Source organism: Corapipo altera, unplaced genomic scaffold (assembly GCF_003945725.1).
Source record: "Corapipo altera isolate COAL_440 unplaced genomic scaffold, ASM394572v1 343, whole genome shotgun sequence".
NCBI classification, from domain to species: Eukaryota; Metazoa; Chordata; class Aves; order Passeriformes; family Pipridae; genus Corapipo; species Corapipo altera.
In genome coordinates this window covers 1,461,307-1,481,718 of record NW_020884913.1, presented here as the reverse complement: position 1 = coordinate 1,481,718, position 20,412 = coordinate 1,461,307, and the positions used below count along the sequence as shown (strand labels likewise).

Sequence of the window (20,412 nt, the reverse complement as noted above, 5' to 3'; positions counted from 1 at the left end):
AAATTTGAAATTGCATCATTCTCCTCAGGGCTGTGTCCAGTTGAGTCTGTTGTGTCTCCAGGGATGGAGATCCCACAACCTCTACAGGCAATTTCTTTTGCTGTTTAACCAGTCGTGTTGTGAAGAGTTTTTGTCTCTTTATGCCTGGCAAGAATTTCCTGTTCTGCAACTTGTTGCTTTCTCTCTGCCTTTCACTGTGCAGGGAGCAGTGTGGGTTTGCCTTTGTAGTCACTCATTATGTAGCAGAACACAGCAATAAGATAATCCCTCCTTAGCCTTCTCTCCTCCAGGTCAGAAAACAACCTGGTCAGAACCTACAATTTAATGGTTAAATACTGCCCTCTCCCCCTCTCTCTCAAAACCCCTAACTTTTTGTCTCATGTTTAAGGTAGTTCCTCTCTCCTTAGTACTCTTTCCCCTTGCTAAAACCTTTTGAATGTCCAGGATTTCAGCTCTTTAGATGATAAAATCAGCAAATTCTCTGTTGCAAGGCCTGAAGTGGGATGGACTCAAGTGCACTGGCTCTGCCCAAAGCTCTGCTTAGCTCAGGATCTAGGACTAGACTTCATTCTGTGTATGTCATTTCAGTATTTTCTGATATTTCCCACTATGTTCTCTTTGAGTTTCCCACTCCTGAACTAAATAATACCCCAGCCATGGTGTTCAGGTGCTGCAGAGCTGTCCCCTCAGGGGTTTAACTCTCCCTTAGAACCTCCTTATCCTTTTGCAAGCCTGTTTTTTGGAGGCCAGTGAGTTCAGCAGCTTTAATTGGGCACAGAGGAAAATTTTTTTTTCTCATTTCTTTTGAACATCCCTTCTGATAACACAGGGAAATGTATTTTCCAAGGAGCACTGAGTTCTCTCCTCAGTCCTGAACATGAAGAGAACCAACTCAACTGCTTAAATACAAACAATCCAACCCAAAAGTTGCTGCTGTGGTTTCTTCCACTCTGTTGCTGGGAATGTTGGGGGTTGTTGTCACCAACAGAAACAGGGGCTTGTTGAAAACTTCATTTCCAATTATATTGTTTAGCAGTTGAGACAAAGCTTTTGGCATGTTTGTGCAAAACTTATGAAATGGGAATCATGAGACTTCAAGTATCTCATCTTCCACAGCCCCACGGTGAAGTCCAGTTCTTTATTTTGGCCACCCGTGGGTTAAAGGCTTCTGTCTTGTGCATCAGTGGGTTTTTTGTTTGTTTGTTTACTTCAATCCCATGGTTGTGTTGTCCTAAGTTTCCTAGAAACACCAGGACTGAGCAGTAACATTCTTTACCTGTTAGAAAAATAACTATGTGTTGACTAGGAAAATTGAAACATGACATTTTCTCAGATAGAACCAGTGCTGAAAATTCTTTAGGCTTTCTTCAGAGAGACTTGAATGTGGACAGGGTTACTAATAACAAAATCCTCAAGTAGTTCTTTTAAACAGTTGCTTTTAATGTCACTACACAGTTGCTCTGAGCGGCAGTCGAAGCGGGAATTCCCTTCCCTGCAGTTTGCAGTGCAACAGGGAGGGGGGTTTTCTTTGCCTGCTGGTTTGTAACACTGTCCCCACTTTGTGCTGTCCCAGGTGAGATTGCTCTGCTGATGAACCGTCCTCGTGCTGCCACAGTCGTGGCTCGTGGCCCCTTGAAATGTGTGAAGCTGGACCGGCCCCGCTTCGAGCGTGTCCTGGGCCCCTGCTCGGACATTCTCAAGAGGAACATCCAGCAGTACAACAGTTTTGTATCACTGTCTGTCTGAAACCTTCCTCCCTGTCCAAGCCATGCTTCACGAATGCAGACTGCTTTATTTCCCCTTGTGCAGAGCCACGTTGCCACCACTGGCATTTGCAGCTTTCCTGTCTGGTTTAAAAAAAAAAAAAAAAAAAAAAAAAAAAAAAGAGAGAGAGAAAAAAAAAAAAAAAAGATTAAGATAAAAAAATTAACTGCTTATCATGGCACTGTCATTAATTTAGGGCATATTATTTCTGTGCTCTCTGTCCCATTAAATTAATAGCAAAAGTTCTATGGAGATGTTTTGCTTCTCTCTGTGCACCAGTGTCCAACTCAGGCCAGTGCAGCCTTGCTTCAGGGAGGGAGAAACCTCCTGGCACCACGCCATTGCCATAGAGTAAGGAGGTGACAGGAAAGGGAGGGGAAAAGAATCCTTGTAAAGGTGTTTCTCAAATTGTTGGACAGATTTTAAGGCTGTGGTCATCACCTGCTGTATTTCTTTTCACATGAGAACTTGCCCTTGTAATTGAGCTTCTTGGGGCTTGGGGTTTTCTGGGTTTCTTTTTTTTTTTGTTTTGTTTTTTTTGTTTGTTTTTCATTTTCTGGGTACTGTAATCCTGGGTTCAATCGTGAGGCATCAGCTGCTAAGAAAGCCACAGTTGGAATTTACCAGTATAATTGTACCTGTGTCCACTGGTTTAAGATTGCTTAGTTCTGTTTTTGTCAAGTGTAAATCAAAAGCTTTCAAGGTTAATAGTTCTGGTGAACTACTGCAGTTGTTAATTCATTTGCTGACTTGCTGCACCTGATCTTTTTCTCTTGTTGTTCCTTCAGCCATAGATTTGCCATTTAAAACTCTTCCTGTTCCAAGTGGCAAGAACCAAATGTTACATTCAATGCCTGACTGGTCTCTAGTTCATAGATTGGTGTAAGAGTGTGCAGCTGTCCAGCTGTTAGTAATGTTTTGAGTGCTTAGATTGGTGTAGAAGTTGAAAGCAAACATTTGATTTTTCCCTGTGACTTGTTTTGTTAATCCTCAGTTGACTTTAAAAATAATCATCATCAGTTCAGGTGACCCTTTGTTACCAGGGAAAATAAATGCTGAGTATTTCTGGCCAGCATCAGTTGCAGGTGGCTGGTCTGTAGAGATCCATCATTCTTGGTAGAGAATGTGAGGCAGAAAAACTGAATGTTTTAACTTTCCTGCAACACTCCGTTGTTTTAAGTTTTTAAACCTGTCGATTCATAATTATTATTTTTTTTTAAATGGTTCATCATAAACCTAGTTTGAATCCAAGAGGTGTTTGGATTTCTTTTCTTGCTTATGGAATTTCCACCACACGTGTTTCATACTCCTTTTTTTTTTTTCTTTTTCTTTTTTCTTTCCCCAAGTTCAATCTGTTGCAGAGTCTTAAATGTATTTCAGTATCTCCCAGCTTTGTGTTCCATTACTCTGTGTGCACCAAGACTTCCCAAAAAGTTTTTACTGAATTCCACGGTTCAATAACTGTAGGCAATTTTTAAGGTTTCCTTTAAACTGTAATTTATATAAAGTAGCATAGGTTTGTATTTGGGAGTGACAGCAAGCAGTTTGGCATTTGTTGTGCAACTACTCTAACGATGGAGCCCTCGTTTTATTTCCTTTCTGAGGTGATAGGGATTCAAACCCAACATTCTCCCAGGCATGTAGAGAATCAGGAAGAGTCTGCTCGTTGATGCAGAATAATACTGAAGGTATCAAGCCTTTACAAAAGGTTTCAGAGCATTTCTGAACCTGAAATCCCAGGAAGGGGATTGAAATGCTTGTGGTTTTGAGTTCTCTATTCAGGAGATGTTGAGTAGAGGATTTCTGCCAGAGTCCTTAAGGAATAAGCAAAAGCTACCTTTTTTTTTTGGTTCTTTGTTTTCTTTGTTATTGGTAAAAAATTTTTTCTTTAGTTTTGACTCTCTGCAGGATTTTTCTTCATATGTGTTCTTTGTGTTACATTAAAGCACCAAAAACTGTGTAAACCAGTTAGAGCTCCACAGAAAAAAAAATGCACATTTTTTTTATATAAGGCTTTCTAATCAAGTTTCACTACTGCATCTTTTTAGCTTGCTGTTTACTCCCTTTTGTAGTTTTACCTACAAGATTTTAAGATAAATCAGCTAAGTCTGAGTTAAATATTAAACACAGTTATAGCTTTACCTTTGTGTGCAATTTCAATATGTTGGAAACCACAATTGGCATAGTTTTGCCTTAGCTAACATTCAGGGCTTTAGAAGTAATTCTTTGCTAGTCTATCTTCAGCAAATTGATGAAGTCTATTGCCCTAGGAAGCTATAGTCAACCAGAGGACCATTTTTGTATTGTTACCTGACTCTATAAGTCTGATTTACTGTATGTGCTAATATATTATATTATATTCCTTTTGTTATAGATTGTCCTAATGGCAGGTAAAGCAATAAAATGATTTAAATTCTTAAATGCAATCAGCCTCTTTTTATTTTCTTCCCATCCCTGCATTGTGTTTGGCTTTAGAGGATGTGTCATGAATGAGGCAGTAGAAACTAAGCAGCTTAATGGATTAGTTTGGTGTTAACTCCACAGGGTTGAGTCCAGGTCCTGAACCTTCCCCTCGGAGCCTGTGGAGAGCTTGGTCTCCATGTGCCAGCCTGGGAATTCCTCTGGAGCTCTGGCACGACTGATTTTTGCAGTGAGAAGGCCCCTGTGTCTCCTTTGAGTGTCTCAGCCACTCGTGCTGCTTTGATCTCTTCCCCTTGGTGATTCCCAGCCCAGACACGATTGTTGGAGCTCAGAAGCTGCCCTGAGTTGGCCACTCCCATCTCTGAAAACCCTTCATGAAGGTTTGGAGCACGTGGTGATTAATCATGGACGAGTTCTGGTGGGCAGACAGTGGGAAGGGGAAGAGGGGGATTTTCAGCTGTGATGAAGCAGGGAAACATTTGAAGAGTGGTGACCTGAAGCAGCTCAGACTGGCTGTGTTTTACATCCAGCTCCGAGAAAGCTGGATCCTGACTGGATCACCCGAGTTAGAAGATACATTAAAAATGTATCTATAATGTAAGAGAGAGTGAAAATGAGAAGAAAGCAACCTTGCAACCCTGTTAGTGTAGCAGCCATTCAAATATCCATGGGTTTGCTTCCTTCACCCTGCCCTCCCTTTCCCCATCCCCTTGACTGAAGAAAAACCAGGCTGAAACCAGGATTTTTATTACCTAAAAAACCCAGGCTGAAAGCAGAACATTTATCACCTAAAGTGAAACTTGAAAACCTCCACTTCCAGCCTTATAACTATAACTATACACTATATAACTCTAATGTTACTTTTAAGCTTATCTTCTGTTGCCACGTTTTTCCTGTTGGAGCAGCCAAGTCACCATCCCCTAAAAACAACCGAGTTAATTTTGGGCTCGTCCTGTGTGGTGAGAGCACAAAAAGTCACCGGTAGAGGGAGATAAAACTTTGGAAATTCATTGTGCTGTACTGAAAAATCAACACACTGAACATGCTGAGAGAGAGTTAAATCCTCTTATTTTCATCTGTCCACAGGAGTGGAAGGGTCTGTAAGTCCCCAGTGTCAACATTTCTGATTGAGACTGTGGAAAAGCTGGAAAATGAAATACCTACAATAACCCTTCACACTTTTTTGGTCTCCAGTTTCTATTGCATCTCCTCAAAATGCATGGGGGTGGGGGGAGAGGCAGGACACCATTTCTATTTTCCAGGGAATTATGACAGCTTAAATGATTTTAAAGTCATCATTTAAATGATTTAAAAGGAGATGACTTGAGATAGATTCCCCCCCTTTGGCAGAATGTTATCACCAGGAATGGGTGGGTTCCTGAATTGTAAATGCAATTGTGTATCTCAGAGCAGTTTGATTTTTGGGGTTGTTTTTGGTTGACTTGGTTTTTTTTCCCTTGGGGTCAAAGGCAACACACACCTGCCTCTCTTTTGTAACCCAGACTGGCTCTTCCACTCACAAGACAGGTAAAAGAAGTGGTTTTACTGCTGTGTGAGGCAATGGGCTTTGTGTGACAGGCACAGATGGAGGTGGAGTGGGTTGATCACTGGTGAAGAGACCAAGAGGCAGCACAGAGCTGATGGTGGGTAAGTGCAAGTGCTCCTTGGTCTGACTAAGCTGAGTCAATGTGTTGTCTTGTCTCAGTGGCAGGCACTGCCTTTGTGAAGTAATGTTGCTCTTTTCTCACACACAGTCTTGATTACAGAACAAATAAGAGGAAAATGCTCCTGGCACCTCTTTATTCAAACCCCATCCTCGGATCTATTTGTGTCCTTCACCAGGACCAGCACCCCCGTGCAGGCTGAGCAAACCAAGGCCACGTGTTCCCCCACCCTCCCAAGGGCAGGACCAACTCCAGAACAGCAGATCACTGCTTTTCCACCACAGAGCTGGTGTTTGGGGTGCAAAGATCTGCTGCAGTCACACCAACACCCTGGCCAAGCACAGCAGCTCTGGTTGAGCGCCAGCACAGAAGCCCAGCGCGATTCTTGAGGATCTTCTGAAGAGTTTCCCCTCCCAGTCTCTGCAAGTGTTTGCAGGTGGAAATCACCAGTTGTTAAACCTGCCACTTGCCTTGCAGGGGTTTTCCCTGCCTCTGAGCACGAGTTCAGGGCTGTTTAAGTGTCCAGCTTCGCTCTGTCTGACGCAGGAGCCTGGGGCTGAGTGGTGTCGTTGGCCACCACGGTGGCTTCTCCATAGGTGTCTATGCACTTCCTCACAGCTTCCAGGATGAGCTGCAGCCGTCTGTCCAAGGCCAGGAGATGGGGCTCAGTGAGGATGGGAGCCAGGGGGTCCTGCAGGAGGGATTCCCTCATCACGTCGCTGAGCCGATACTTGGGCTCGGCCAAGAGCTGGAGCCGCAGCAACGTCGTCCTCTTTATTCTGGAAAAAAAGGAATTGGACACCTTAATGCAAACCTCTTGCAGCATCCCAGGAAAACCCAGCCCCCTGGCAGCAGGGAAAGGAGGGAGGGCAGAGATGGGTGAGGAAACTTAAACATTTTTGGAACAGTATCTTTCCCTTTTGGAAGGAAACAAAATTTTTTGCAGAAACCTCTTCTTCTTCCTTTGTTTTTCCGGAGTGTTTATACTGCTGATTTCTGTCACCAGAGAGGAAAACATGATCGAAGCTCCCAGTAGTGAGTGTTTTTCCTCTGAGTCAGAGACGAACCAGCTCCCCATCTTCCTGCAGGGTGGTGCCATGTCCCCAGGGATGACATTTATGAGATGGGAGCAGAGGGGCAAGTGAATGAAGAGGCATAAATGAGAAAATATCTTCTGTCAAAACCCTGAAGAAACAGAGGAAGTATTTCCTGGAACTGATGTAACTGTCACTTTTCACCTTAAGAGGTACTGAGATTTAAATATGATTTTCCTCTGACAGAAAATGGGATGAAAAGCTACAGTCTTGGAGCACTTCTGGGCACGAAAGTAAGTATTCTGAAATCATTTGTTTAATCCTCAGCAAAAGTGTGTTGACTTCAGCATCTCTAATACTGGAATTAATCAGTGGTTTTAATTATTGCCCTTTAAATTCTGGAAACAAAGTGGTCCACGTTTGTGGAACCATTTGGATTTAGCCGAGCCAGAATTTTCAGATGGAAAAAAGCTGTAGTCAGATCCATTTTGGGCAGCTCCAGAATTTGCCTCTGTATGGCTGTTGTTTACCCAGGGCATTGATTGGGATTGTTGATCTGTCTCTCTGCAGCTGTAACAGGCCATGTGCTGTTTGGGAAAGGGTTGTGGCTGTGCCTGGATGGGCAGCCCCTGGGCTGTACCACGTGCTTGGGAGAATCATGGAATTGTTAAGGTTGGAAAAGACCTTTAAGATCATCACAATCCAACCCTCAACCCAGCCACCACCATGTTCACTATTAAACCATGTCCTCGAGTGCCACATCCACACTTTCTTTGAACACTTCCAGGGATGGTGACTCCACCACTTCCCTGGGCAGCTGTTCCATTGCTTTAAAACCCTTTCCATGAAAATGTTTTCCTAATATCTAATCTAAATTGGGAGCAGCAGAGCGAGGTGCGTGCCTGTGGTCAGCGATGCCTCCTGCACGAGGGAGGGGAGACAGTGCCGTGACCAGCTGCCACGGGGGCAACCACCATCCTCCTGCATTAATATTCCTGAAAAAAAAAAGATCAATTGATCAAGTGTGAAGGCTGGCAATGAGGCTTCAAATCCCAGCTGTGAGGTGCTGCTGCTGCCAGAGGAAGCTGTGCAGGGAGCAGATGTGAAGGAGCATCTGTGCGCTGTCCTCCGAGGCAGCGGGTGGCTGAAGAGCTGCTGTGGGTAAACACCAGCTGTGTTTGCTCTGCTCCCAACAGTGACAGGGCTTGGAGGTGGAGAACGGGATAGTCTGACCCCGTGGGGAAAGGCTGATTTAATGCTGCAGCAGTTGCACAACAAGCAGAGCACGGAGAGGAGCGTGAGCTGGAAATCCTGCTGCCAGCCCCGCTCTGCTCCCACGGGGTGGCTGTGACCCCGTGGCTGTGCTGAACTGCTGAAGATTTCACCCAGAGCCTTCCAGGGACTTCATTAGGTTAAGTAGGGGCTGTTTTCAAGCCTGTCTGAGCCTCGAGGAGGGTTTTGACCCTTTCAGGGAAAAGACCATCTCATGGCACGGCTGTATTTGTGCCATTCACCGTGCTGGGAGAGGAGGCTCCAACGTGTGGGACAAGGGCTGGGGTGGGAGTTGTGAAAGGCAGCTAAAAATACCAGATAAATCTGCTGGAAGCCAGACTTGGAGAAGAACTCAGCTGGGAAGGAGATGGATGTGTTTAACAGGGAAGGGAGCAGCTGTTCAGCATCCCTGTGGTTCCAGTGCTCCCTCTGTCTGGAGGGGCTGGAGGAGTTTGTTCCTCCTTACATGTACAGGGCTTGGCTTTGTGTAGGAGCAAGGAGGTGACTCTGTGGGCTGTGTCCAGGTCAGGGCAGGCTGAAATTTGTGGCCTCTGTGTGCTTAGTCAAGTAAACCTCTTTACTTCCCTTCCAAGTGGTTTTCAATACTCCCCCACTCCAAATGGATTGGTTCTTGTGGGGAATGAGGTTTTTGCGTGTCTCCCTCAGGCAGCACGAGTTGTCTTTAAGCTGTTCTTGGTCCTGGTTGGTGTATGACAAGGTGCAGCTTGCAGGTTCTCTTACCACTGCCTTTTACAAGGAAAATTAAATTAAGAGCCCGTTTCTGGGAGGTGGATCTGGAAGAATGAGAATGATCTGACCTGTGGATGGTACAGTTTGCAGATCAAATTAAGAGGCAGATTTAATTTTAAACTGCACAAAATAAGAGCTCAGAAGGAGAATTCACTGTAAGCCTGCAATTATAAATGAAAAGGCTCCTTGGAGCAAATAACAGTTCTTAAAATTAGACCCAGTAATAGAGGTGTGTGGGGATAGTGCAGTTATCACCTCGAGGGTGAGGTTGAGCAGGTACAGCAAGGAAAGAGGTAAAAGAAAAGAAAAGAAACCTAAAAAAAAACCTCAGGGAAGAACAGCTTTTTCTGTCTCTTAAATTTCACTTTCAGCTGATGATTTATATGAATTAATAAAGGGGGAAGACAGGGTTTGAATAGTTAAATTTCTGAGCTTCCCCTTAATGCTGTGGGAAGAGGAAACTTGATTAACTGCATCAAAGTTCCACCAGGATTTTGGATGGAGATTTCTGTGCTTTCTGATATCATCTCATGTTGATGAGCTGGGAAATGCTAGGAGACCCTTCTGGAAGGGCTTGATCCAATGGGCAGGGTCTCCTGGTTTATCAGTGAATGCTTTTCCAGTTGTATTCCCATGCTCCAGCATCCAGCCTGCCCCTTGGCTGGGATTAGCAGGGTCTTCCCTGTGCTGCTGGATGGAGCCAGGCCTGGGTGACTTCCAGCAGTTCCCATTACAGAGGGAACACCAACATTCCTGGGGAGGAAGGCGAAGCTGGCACTTACATGCAACACTGGGACAGCGGAGCCAGAATGGAGGTTTCATCGTGGGAATGCCGCCCAAACCTGGGGGTAAAGCAAAGAACAGAGAGTTCAGTGCCTGCCCAGCCCCTTGCCCCCTCCCCTCCCTCCTCCTGCAGCCTCACCCTCTGGCATTGTCCAGGTGCAAGAGGAATCCGTCATCCCCAAACTTGGTGAACATTTCGTAGTGGTGACGGTCCATGTTCCCTGGCAAAGGGCAGACAGAGGAACAGAGTTTCCCTTGCCTGTGACCTGGTGGTTTTCTAAACTATCCTGTGTTTTCTTTCAGGTCTACATGGAATATTTGTTGCCATGCTGGAAGTGTTTAAGATGCTCAGAGCTGCTGCTTTCACCTTGCTGGGGAGTGGGCTGGGGTGAGTCTGGGGGGGGCTGTGGGGAGACAGCAGCCTCCCCAAACTGTCTCTGGAGGAGAAGGGATGGCCTTGAGAAACTCCATGGCATGGGAGAGAGGGCAGGAAGACTGATGCTGAAGGCCTACATGGGAGGAATGTCCTTCCCCCTCCATCATACCTGTTAGGAAGTCAAAGATGGCCATGTCCACGATGTTGAGCAGCCGGTTGCCGTTGCTGTAGGGGTAGATCTCTCTCACTGTGTTGCAGTAGAGAGGATTCACTTCCCACCTGCAGGAGATGGAGAAGGGGGAGACTCATTCAGCTGCAGCTTCTGTGTCCCAAGAGCCCCCCAAAGCCTGGACTTAAACCTCCCTCCTTGTGCTGGCAGGAGGCTGGAATTCAAACCCAGCCAACGCCCAGGCTTTGAGAGAGTTATTAGATTAATTATGGGCACCCTGAACCTTCCTCTGCCTGCACCATTTCTGTCCGTGTGTCTGTCCCCACGTGCTCCCTGCAGTGCAGATATTATGGGAAGCAGCATCATTTACCCACTTACTCCTCTTTTCCATCAAACGAGTAGGACCGGATCCAGGGGTTGGGGATGGAGAGCCGTGGTGCCAGGTTGAGGGAGGGCAGGAAGGCAGAGAGGGACCCTTCCAGGAGGTGAGGGTTCCCACACACCGCGTACTCCGTCTTGCACATGTAGGGGCACTTGGCAAAGAAGCAGACGTTGCTGGCTGGGAGGGGAAGAGAAAACAGGGAAAGGAGCTGTGATCTTCAGGAGGCTGTGAGGTGGCCTGGGCTGACCCCTTCCCATGCTGTGGGACAGTGACTGTGTATGCTGTGACACAACCACCTCATGGATGGGAAACTGCCAAATCAGGGATTTTGTCTGATGGACAGACCTGGTCCCGCACTAAAGGAAAGGTCAGGAAAAGAGGACAGATAAATAGACCTGGTGGATGATTCCAGCTGCAGGCTGGGAGAGGGACACCTCTGCTGTAACCACGTCTTTGTGCACCTGTTCCACCCAGGAATTTCAGTTCTGCACCACAGCAGGAGTCCTGCGGCCCCTTCTGCCGGCAGGTCCTGCCCTTCCTCCCACCACGGACCAACAGAGGTTTGGTTTAGGTTGGAAGGGACCCTAAAGACCACCTGGACCATAACTTGCCTCACCCCAGCTCGCAGCAGCCAAACACTGGCCCACCTGGTGAGACGAAGAACACGCTCTGCAGGATCTCGTTCTTGGTGACCTCCAGGATCTCCTTGGTGACGTTGATCCACCTCCCAACCGTGGGCGGCACCCTCCGGAAATCCAGGATCCTGCATGGAGGGCACAGTGCAAAGGGACATTGCTGCACAGGCTGGCACAATGGGGTGGCAGATGCTGCCCTCACCCCTTCTGCCAGGGAACCAGGAGCCTTCAGACCACTGTACCCACGTGGGGTTTTTTTCTCCCAGATTCCCTCTAGCAAAAAGCCATTTTGCCCCTCTGGGCCAAAATGTGGCTGAGTTTGGATTTTGGTATTTTAACAGCTGCTGCCTGGAACAATCTGGATGTTCTCCAGGATTCCTCTTTCTTTCCCTAACAGGTCTTGCCTCGGTTTCTCCCATCCCCTTGCGCACAAGTGGGGTCCTTCAGGGGCCAGAACAGCCCTTCAGGCCCTTCTACAGTGTTGGTTTGACACAGAGAAAAGATGTTGATCCTGGTACAACGTGGCTGAGGAGGCACTCCCCCCTCTCAAACCCGGCTGATTCCTCTAAAATAGTCTTAAAAACCTCAGGGCCTGGGGCAGGAAGGCATTCCTGGCAGAGAGTGGGAAGCTGCTGCTGATTGCTGAGTCAGTAACACGGGGTGAATGGGCTAATGCTCTGCTTTGCTCCTTGGGTAATGCCCTCTGCTCCTGGGAATCGGGCACAAAACAGGATTTAGCCTGTTACTTATTGAGCAACGTTTAAAGGAAAAAAAAAAATATTTGCTTTCATCCAGCATCTTTCAGCTCTAAAAACCACAAAGCACTTCAGAAAAAGCAGTCTGGCCTCATTTTTGTGGCAGTGGAGCTGCAGAGGGAGCTGGTGGTAGCTGAGTCAAGCAGAGTCACTGTGGTGATGTAGGGGTAGAAATGGGAAGGGAATTCAGCTCCCTTCTTTCCCTTGCTTGGAGTTTGAGCTACAGGACTTAGCCTAGTCCTGCTTATCCTACAGGAATTAGAGACCCCTATCCACCATCACCATCAGGGATCACCTTCCCTTGATGTTCAGTACTCATCCCATTGAGGGGAGAAAGGCTGCTGCCCTCGTCTTCTGAGAAGGGTGTATTTGATCTTATTAAATACAAACTCTGCTGGAAAGAGGTGCCAGGTTAATTGCTCATTAGCTGAGGGCTTAAAACTGCATCTCTGCAGTTTATCTCCATCCAAAACACATCTTGATTGCTGATTGAGCGTGTGACTCCCTCACTGGGAGGGCACCCAGGCTGTGCCCAGAGCTCAGCATTGCACTTGGATGCAGGGGAGGGATGTGTGTGTGTGACTGTGTGACAGCCAGGTGAGTATCTGACCTGTTCCAACCTGGACTGCACCTGTTCTCATGCAGTGGCCAAGGCAAAGCTGACTCCTGGGGGATCAGGAGAGAGCCAGAGCCGCCCCATCCCCAAATAACACATCAGCTCCAGAGCAATCCCTTCCCTGAGGCTGAGCAGGGCTCAGCACAGATTTTCCCATGCCAAAGCTCTCTGTGGGCAGAGGAGCAGGCTCTGGCAGCAGCAGGAGGAGGAGGAGGAGGAGGCCGGTGCTGTGGCAGGTCCTCACCTGTCCAGGTGGAAGGCAGCGATCTCCGCGTTGTGCCGCTGGAAGTCAACGAAGTAGAAAAAGTCCTCGGGAGTCTCTTCCTCGCGTTTCTGCCTGGGAGGGAGCAGGGGGTGAACCTCACCAAGCTGCCAGGCAGCCTGGACACAGAGTGGTGGCACACAGGGACAGCAGGTGGGCTCAGGGACAGACCCTGTGTGGCCACGGGGCAGAGCTGCAGGTGCCCGGGCCAGGACCCAAAGTGTCCAGTGCCGAGCTGGAGCCATCACCTGCTCTGCCAGGGAGCAGCATTTGCACCCTGTCTCAGTGCCAGGTGGGTGAGGGAGGCAGAAGGGCTGACCATGGGCTTTAAATCTGCTTGTGCCAGAGCTTAGACCCCCTTGGGACAGTGTTTCAGGTGGGCACAGCATCAAGGGGTGCTGGAGGCTGTGCTGTGCCTCTCCTGACCCTGTGAGAGGCAGAGAAAGGCTCAGGTTTGATGCTCTCATATCCCTGAGGTGGGAAACCAGCTCACCTAATTCAGTTTTCTGGCTGCCACACAGTGGCCCAATATGTACAGCACGTGGATTTGATGCTCAGCCTCCCAGGCAGCTGCATGGCACAGGAAAGCCCACGGGCATTGTGGAGCCCTCCTGGCTCAGCTGAGTGCAGGAATGCTTTCCTTCCCCTCCAGGACCCGTTGGACACTGATGGACACAGGGCAGAGGTGGATGGAAACCAACAGGAGAGGAGCTGGCTGCCCTCTGGATGAGGAAACCACACTGCCCGGTTCCCTGCCTGTGCATGGACAGTGAAGTGAGGGGGAACAGACATGAAGAGTCCCAAGGGGCTACAAATAAGTGCAGAAGCAATTTAAAACTGTTTGAGGTGAGCTGGACTGATGGCTGTTTCTTGGAAACACTCTTAGTAATCCAAGGAAAAACAAGGTAAAACCCCAAAGTCAGCTGGGGAAGAGGAGGAAACGAGCAGTCCCTAATGGCAAAGCTCTCAGGAGAACAAGTGTCCTTTGCAGTCTGGCATTTGTGAACCGAGAAATATCCAACATCAATAGCAGTGTGGGAACACTGGTGTTTATCCACGTGTGTTCCTGGGATGGTGTGAGCAGCCAAGAATAATTAAACCTGCTCAGCTGTCCAGGTAGCTGAGTGCAGCAGGGGGAAGGTGTGGCAGTGGTGTGGCTGTCCCTGCCAAGGATGCTCACACCCTCACTCACAGCAGGGTTCTGCCTCTGCAGGGGGCTCTGATGGTGTTCTTACCTCATGGGCTTGAACATGGCTTTCCCAAAATCCTGGAACCTGAGGACCAGCTTCAGGTGGACACCGCTGGGCTTCACAACTTGGGGAGGAAACAGGATGTCAAGGGGCTGGGCACACCCCAGTTACACACTCCAGTACAACTCAGCTTTCCACCCCAGGAAGTGCATCCCATCACCCCTTCCAGCTGCTCCTCTCTCTAGTTATTTTTCTTCTCCTCCCCTCTCCATTGTGCCACAGAGATTTCCTCTCCCAACAGCCATTTGTTACATCCCCCCTGGGGGCTCTTTCCTCCTCCCCAGTAGAAACCAGTGGTGTACCAGTGTCCTGGTACCCACATCAAACAGGCTACTCATGGAAGTGGTGGAATCATCATCCCTGGAAGAGCTCAAAAAACATCTAAACGTGGCACTTGGGGACATGCTTTAGTGGTGGGCTTTGCAGTGCTGGGGGAACAGTTGGACTGGATGATTTTTTAGAAGTCTTTTCCAGCCTTAAGGATTCCATGGTCTACAATCCCAGCCTCTGCTGGGGTGGAGGGGTTTAATGGGAGGGAGAAGGGCCTGGCATTGCCTGGCTTTGCATTTCCCTGGCTGAGGCTGGGATGGAGGAGCAGGGATGGGGCCAGCCCAAGCAATGGGGTGCAGGGGTGAGCCCCAAGTGTCACACTCACTCTGGCTGCAGTCACAGGCTCCCAGCAGTGCCTTCTCATCCTGGCTGTAATCTGCAAGGGCAGGAGCAGTGGTGAGACCCCACTGGGCTCCGTCTCCAGCTGCAGACCCCCCTCCCAGGCTCCAAAGGTTTGCAGAAGGGATCTGTGGGGGCTGGAGCCCCCCAGCCCTACGCAGCTCCCACCAGGCCCATCCCAGCTCCTGTGGCAGAAAGGTGCTCACCAGCACTGATGGTGGGGAACTCCTGCATGTCCCCGAGGAGCCTGTTAACAACGGGGCTGGAGCGTGGGTAGAGCCCATCCCTGCTGATGCCCAGGTGGAACTGCAGCCAGCTGGCTTCTGGCCGGAGTGGCACCGGCGCTGCCGGAGAGGTCAAGTTGAGCTCCTCCCTGTAGAGCTTGTGTCTCCTGGAAGAGAGCAGTGACAGGGTAATGAGGATAAGCCACAGGATGGAAAAACTGAGTGCTCTGAGCCCGGAGTCTGTTGAGGAGTGGGGAGGGTGCCAGGAGCAGAGCTGGAGGGACATGGGGTGGATAAGGACTCTGGGTGCCACCCGAGGGGAAACTGAGGCAGGGAGCAGTGACTGAGATGGTCAGAGGTCTCACAAGCTGTGCCACCTTCTGCCTCTGTAAAGCCCTGGAAAGCGGCCTCAGGGAAACACAGGGGACTCTGTTGTCTTTTCCACATCCCACCAGGACCTGGAGGGCATGACTGGAGCTGAACTGTACCTCCAGCATCACAAAGAGCTGGTGTGGGATGGATGCAGTGCTTCCCAGAGGAACTACAGGCTCCTGGCTGGGTTTGAGGAGGGGAGGTGATGTGACAGCAGGTAACTTGGGTCTTGACTGTTCAGTGAGGTGTCTGGGAAGCCCAGGAGAACAACGGGGTCTTGTCTGTCCACAGAGGACAGTCTTTATAGTATTACACCTCTGACAGAATTTTTTCCTGAAGCTGCAGGTCCCAGGCAGGGAAAAAAGTCACCGAGAGCCACAAATTGCAATTCCATGGGCAGATTCACAGCCCTCAGCTCAGTGAGCAGGGATGTGACAAGGCCATCCAGCAGCATCCTGCCCATTGTCTCTTAAAATCAAGGTCCTACCCAGTCCTTTCTTGGCAGGTGGAGCTGAAGGGGCCTCCCGAGTTCAGTAATAATCCAAAACCATCTCTGCAACTAGTCAGCATTTTCCTCAGCCTCAAGACCTCCAAGGCTGGGACCCAAGCTCTGGAAAGGAGAGGTCACTCACTCCACCCGGCAGAGGGACAGTTTCCCATTAACTCTGCCCGGGCCGTGCACGGAGCAGCCAGTCCTGACAGAGGGAAAGTTCAGTTTGCACTGGAAGAGCCAGGACACATTTCTGAGAGCAAACAGGAGCTGGGGACTGATAAGGAGTGGGACATTAACCCAGGCTGGGATGGAGTGGCTGGAGAGAGGGAAGTGCCACACTCCTGGCCAGACCTCAGCCAGAGCCTGAGCTCAGAAATGCTGCAGCGAGTGCTGACCATTCACCAAGGCATTTATCATATTATAAAGGGCTCCTGGGTGCTGGTGGCTTTTTTGTTTCCCTGCTCAGTCCAGCAGCTGGGGTTTGGTTGTGTTTTTTTCCATCATCCTTCTCCATCCAAGCAGGTTAAACAGCGTGATTAGTCCAGGTTAACTGCAAGCAAGGGATGAACCTTCCGGAGGTGAGGGACATGTTTCAGTAGTATCCTGGGAAACATCTGGGAACTGGAGAGACAGGTTGCATGTACAGGTCACGGGAGCCTGTTCCCTCTCCCAGTTTGTTTGTCTTTCCATTGGACCAGGTCAGCCACAGCACGAAGTCCACGTGTGTGTGGTCAGAGGGAATGGTGCTGGAGCATTTCCCTCCTGCTCCAGCTCTTTGCTCAGGCTATCTGCAAAGGAGGCAGAAGCCCCCCTGTGCACAGGGATGTGGCCCTGGAATGCTCTCAGCTCCAGTGGATGTGCCCTGACCCTTCCATGCTGCTGCCCTGCGCCAGGACAGTTCTTCGAGGCACAACCTTAACCCTCACCACAGCCAGGGCCATTAAACCCCAGTGTGAAGTAGAAGAATGACTCAGGATTTTTCCCTAGGGAAGCTGCCCAAATATTTTACCATATTTGCTCTCCTGCCTCCCATGCACACAGGCTGTTCCCCCGAGGTGGCAGTGAGCAAGGGATTACCAGTGGGGAAAAAAATGCAGTGGTTATGCAAGGGGAGGCAGATCCCAGCCCTGCACCCACATGGGCCCTGCCCTGGGTGAGCCAGCCCCTTCCCAGACTTTAAACCCAAAATACAGCTCCCTCTGCCTCCCTGTTTCCTTCAGGATTCCTGAAATATTTCCCTGTAAAAACAGATCTCTGCAAAAAGGCATAATGATATAAAAACAGGGTTCATTTTTACCCTGCTATAAATAGCCCCAGGGTGGCCCTGGCTCTCAGCTGGGCTGGGGGGGGTGCTGAGAGTGAGGTGACACTGGGCTCAGGCCACCAGTGCCCTGAGTTTGGGGTTTTGAAGCTGTTCCTTCAAGGATAAAAATAATCTCTGGAGTTTTTAAGGGTTCTGGGGTTTTTTTTTATTATTTTTGGTTTTGAAGAGGTGTGGATGTTTTTTTTGCGTTTCCTTCCTGCATCCCCATCAGTCTCTGCAGCTGGTTCTGCATCCTGCAATCAAACTCCTGGTCCTGACTGAAGTGCTGGGGAACAGCACAGTGATGGGTAGCAGCCAGAGAGCTCTGTGGAGGGGGACAAGCACTGCTGTGCTCCCCTTGGCCACGGGTATCCAAACGGGACGTGTCCTGGGGCCACTCCAGGAGCTGGCAGAGTCCCCGGCCAGATGATGTCCATCTGGCTGCAGAAATGAAGACAGACACGCTGTGCTGGAGGTTAAGCTGCAGCTTGTTCCACTCAAGAGGAGCATCCTGCTACTCCAAAAGCTGCTCTGCCAACAACCAGACCTATGGGTGGTGGAGAAACATGTTGCCACCCTGTCACCTCTTCACGCCACAGGAGAGGATCCACATGGACGCTCAGCTCTCACCCTCTCCTGCCTGGATGTGGAGCTGCTGTGGACTTCACTCGTCAATCCTCAACAGCAGCAGCAGCTTTGCTAAACCCATGGATTGGGAGGGAAAGCCATGGATTCCTGGCTCCCATGAGGACACTGCCCTTGGCTCTCAGCAATTACAGAGATGGCTCCTTCCCTGACCACGTTGGAGAGGACACAGGCTCTGCAGTGCTCCTGGTGAGGGAGGAATTCCTCCATCCCCACAGCAAACTGATGGTCTTCTGAAAAGCACCAGCCCTGGCAAGTGCCACCTGATTCTCTGTTCAATTTGCAGCACCAGTGGTTGCTGGCAGGTCGTTGCAGAGGCTGCTGTGTGTCACCTCAGCCCGTCCGTGCTCCCCGGAGCTTCTACCCGCTTATGAGCACCACATATTTTATTTCAAGGTGACTGAGGAATAATCAATACCCTGCCTCCCTTTCCTTCTTGGAGGAGCAAAGCGAAGTCAGTCAAGGACAAATGGCACCACGACGTTCCTCCCGGACACGTCACAGCCAAAACCTCGGAGCAGGAGGGAAGGTGCAGCCACGGCTTCGTCGCAAACACCACGTTTAGACAAAGTGGTAAATAAAATCAGGGAATGCAGACTTCTACCTGAACAGCCAGGGCTGTCCTGCAGGCGAGGTGTGGACACAATGCCAGTGCTGCAGAAAGAGCTCAGCACCAGGGGCTCAGGGCTTCTGATGGTGCAGCCATCAAGCCTGAGCTGTTTCAGTTTAAATCCCCCGTTCCCACCAGGATTTTTCTTGGGAAATGCCCATCTTGGGAAATGTCCATCTTGGTACCCAAATCCTCATGTCTTCAGGAGGCACTGCTCAACTCTGAGAAGGTGCACCCAAGGTGGGTCTGTGGCACAGCCAGGGAAGCCCAAACCCACCATCCACGGACGTCAGGTGATGTAACGAAGGATCCAACGTGCTCCAGACTGACTCGAGCCAGGGAAGAGCCTCATAGGGGCGATCCTGACTGAGCACACAGGGTAGTTCCAGACCCTAAACTATGGAGGTTGTTCTTTGTTTCCTTCCATTAACACTTCCCATCATCTCCTCCTGCGAATCTCACGTGGAACCAGCACTGGGTGAGTCCCACAGAAAGAGCAGGGATAGGCACTGAAGTGGAGAAAGTGGGAGCTTGGGAATCCTGCTCGTTCAGCCCAGCAAACATCAAAGAGGTGGCAAGAGGAGCAGGGGCCGCTCTGGTGCTGGAAACCAAACTTGGGCAGTGGGGAAGTTCGAGGACAGGGATCCCTGAGATGGCCCCTGGGAGATGTTGCCATCCCCTTGTAGGTGAGGTGATGCTGTGAGCACTGGGAGCTCTGTGCTCTGTTGTATCCCAGTTTGTGCATGAATGGAAAAGCTGTTGGGGTGCAGGGAGGAGCTGAGGGGTCCTGGGGGATGCTGAATGTTTCCAGCTTGGTCCCAGCCCTCCTGCAAGGGGGGTTAGATCAGGGGTCCAGGGCCCAGTGGTTGGATCATGCTCATGTAGTTGATGTCTGGAGTTGGTGCTGAAGGTCACTGTCACTGTCCCCCTACTTTGTGACAGTCTCACCCCAAGGGCAGGAGATGGGGGAACTTTCCTGCAGCCATTGCTGGGGCTGGGAGAGGCAGCAGGAGGAGGACTGAGCTGGGGATCCCTTTCCCTGGGAATCTGTCAGCAGAGATGGGCAGGACACACCCCAGGAAGGTGCCTCCCAGCTCAGCCCAGCTCTGCCTGTCCATGGGGGGCTGGCTGTTGGGGAGGGGGGTGATGGGGAGGGCAGTGGGGCAGAGAGCCAGAAATGGGGTGCAAGCTCGACTGGGGGTGCCACAGGACACCAAGGGGGTTCTGTTGCCATTCCCAAGCATGGAATGCTTAAGTAGGGGAGGGATGGCTGGGAGAGCTGAGGTACCTGTACAGGAGGTGCCCATACAGGGAGTGCCTGGCAAGAGTGCACCCAGGACATGCCAGTGCAGGGGCACCTGTACAGGGGGTGCCCAGGGAGGGGGTGCTCAGGAGATGCAGGAGCAGGGAAGGTGCCCAGGAAGGGGGTTCCCAGAAAATGCCCGTGCAGGAGATGCACTCACAGGGGGTGCCCAAGAAAGGGGTGCCCAGGAGATGCCTGGGAAGTGTGTTCCCATGCAAAGGGAGCCTGAGAAGAGGGTGCCCAGGAGGTACCCATGCAGGGATTGCCTGGGAAGGTGGTGCTGGTATAGGGTGTGTCCAAGAAAGGGGTGCTCAGAAGATTCCTGGGAAGGGGGTGCCCGGAAAAGGGGCACCCAGGAAAGGAATGCCCAGGAGATGTCCATACAGGGGGTTCCTGGGAAGGGTGTACCCAGGAAATGCCCAGGAAGGGGGTGTCTGGGAAAGGGGTGCCCAGGAGATGCCTGGGAAGGGGATGCCCATGCAAGGGGGGCCTGGTAAGAGAGTGCCCAGGAGGTTCCCAAGAAAACAGTGCCCAGGAGATGCCCATGCAGGGGGTGTCCGTGAAAGGAGTGCCCGGGAAAGGCGTGCTCAGAAAAGGAGTGCCTGCAAAGGGAGTGACCAGGAGGTGCCCGCGCAGGAGGTGCCCGGGAAGGGGGTGCCC

At 50.2% G+C, this 20,412-nt stretch overlaps 2 protein-coding genes across 3 annotated transcripts in view; one reads left to right on the top strand and one right to left on the bottom strand.

The window, feature by feature from the left end:
* The window catches only part of PRKAR1A (protein kinase cAMP-dependent type I regulatory subunit alpha), a 16,777-nt gene extending 12,587 nt beyond the window's left edge, over positions 1-4,190 (top strand). Inside the window, exon 12 of the mRNA XM_027654743.1 lies at positions 1,574-4,190. Coding sequence (XP_027510544.1) covers positions 1,574-1,746 — 173 coding nt within the window. The 3' untranslated portion in view covers positions 1,747-4,190. The remainder of the gene's footprint in view (positions 1-1,573) is intronic.
* Positions 1,737-20,412, bottom strand: part of FAM20A (FAM20A, golgi associated secretory pathway pseudokinase) — a 19,152-nt gene continuing 476 nt past the window's right edge. Inside the window, exons 2-12 of one of the 2 annotated variants that reach the window (XM_027654741.1) lie at positions 15,009-15,193; positions 14,789-14,839; positions 14,119-14,197; positions 12,866-12,958; positions 11,263-11,378; positions 10,612-10,792; positions 10,234-10,343; positions 9,828-9,909; positions 9,688-9,747; positions 6,340-6,628; positions 1,737-1,847 (exon numbers count right to left, since the gene is read on the bottom strand). In XM_027654741.1, coding sequence (XP_027510542.1) covers positions 6,364-6,628; positions 9,688-9,747; positions 9,828-9,909; positions 10,234-10,343; positions 10,612-10,792; positions 11,263-11,378; positions 12,866-12,958; positions 14,119-14,197; positions 14,789-14,839; positions 15,009-15,193 — 1,222 coding nt within the window. In that variant the 3' untranslated portion in view covers positions 1,737-1,847; positions 6,340-6,363. Of the gene's footprint in view, positions 1,848-5,957; positions 6,629-9,687; positions 9,748-9,827; positions 9,910-10,233; positions 10,344-10,611; positions 10,793-11,262; positions 11,379-12,865; positions 12,959-14,118; positions 14,198-14,788; positions 14,840-15,008; positions 15,194-20,412 lie in introns of those variants that run through there. The other variant, XM_027654740.1, reaches the window with a different exon arrangement.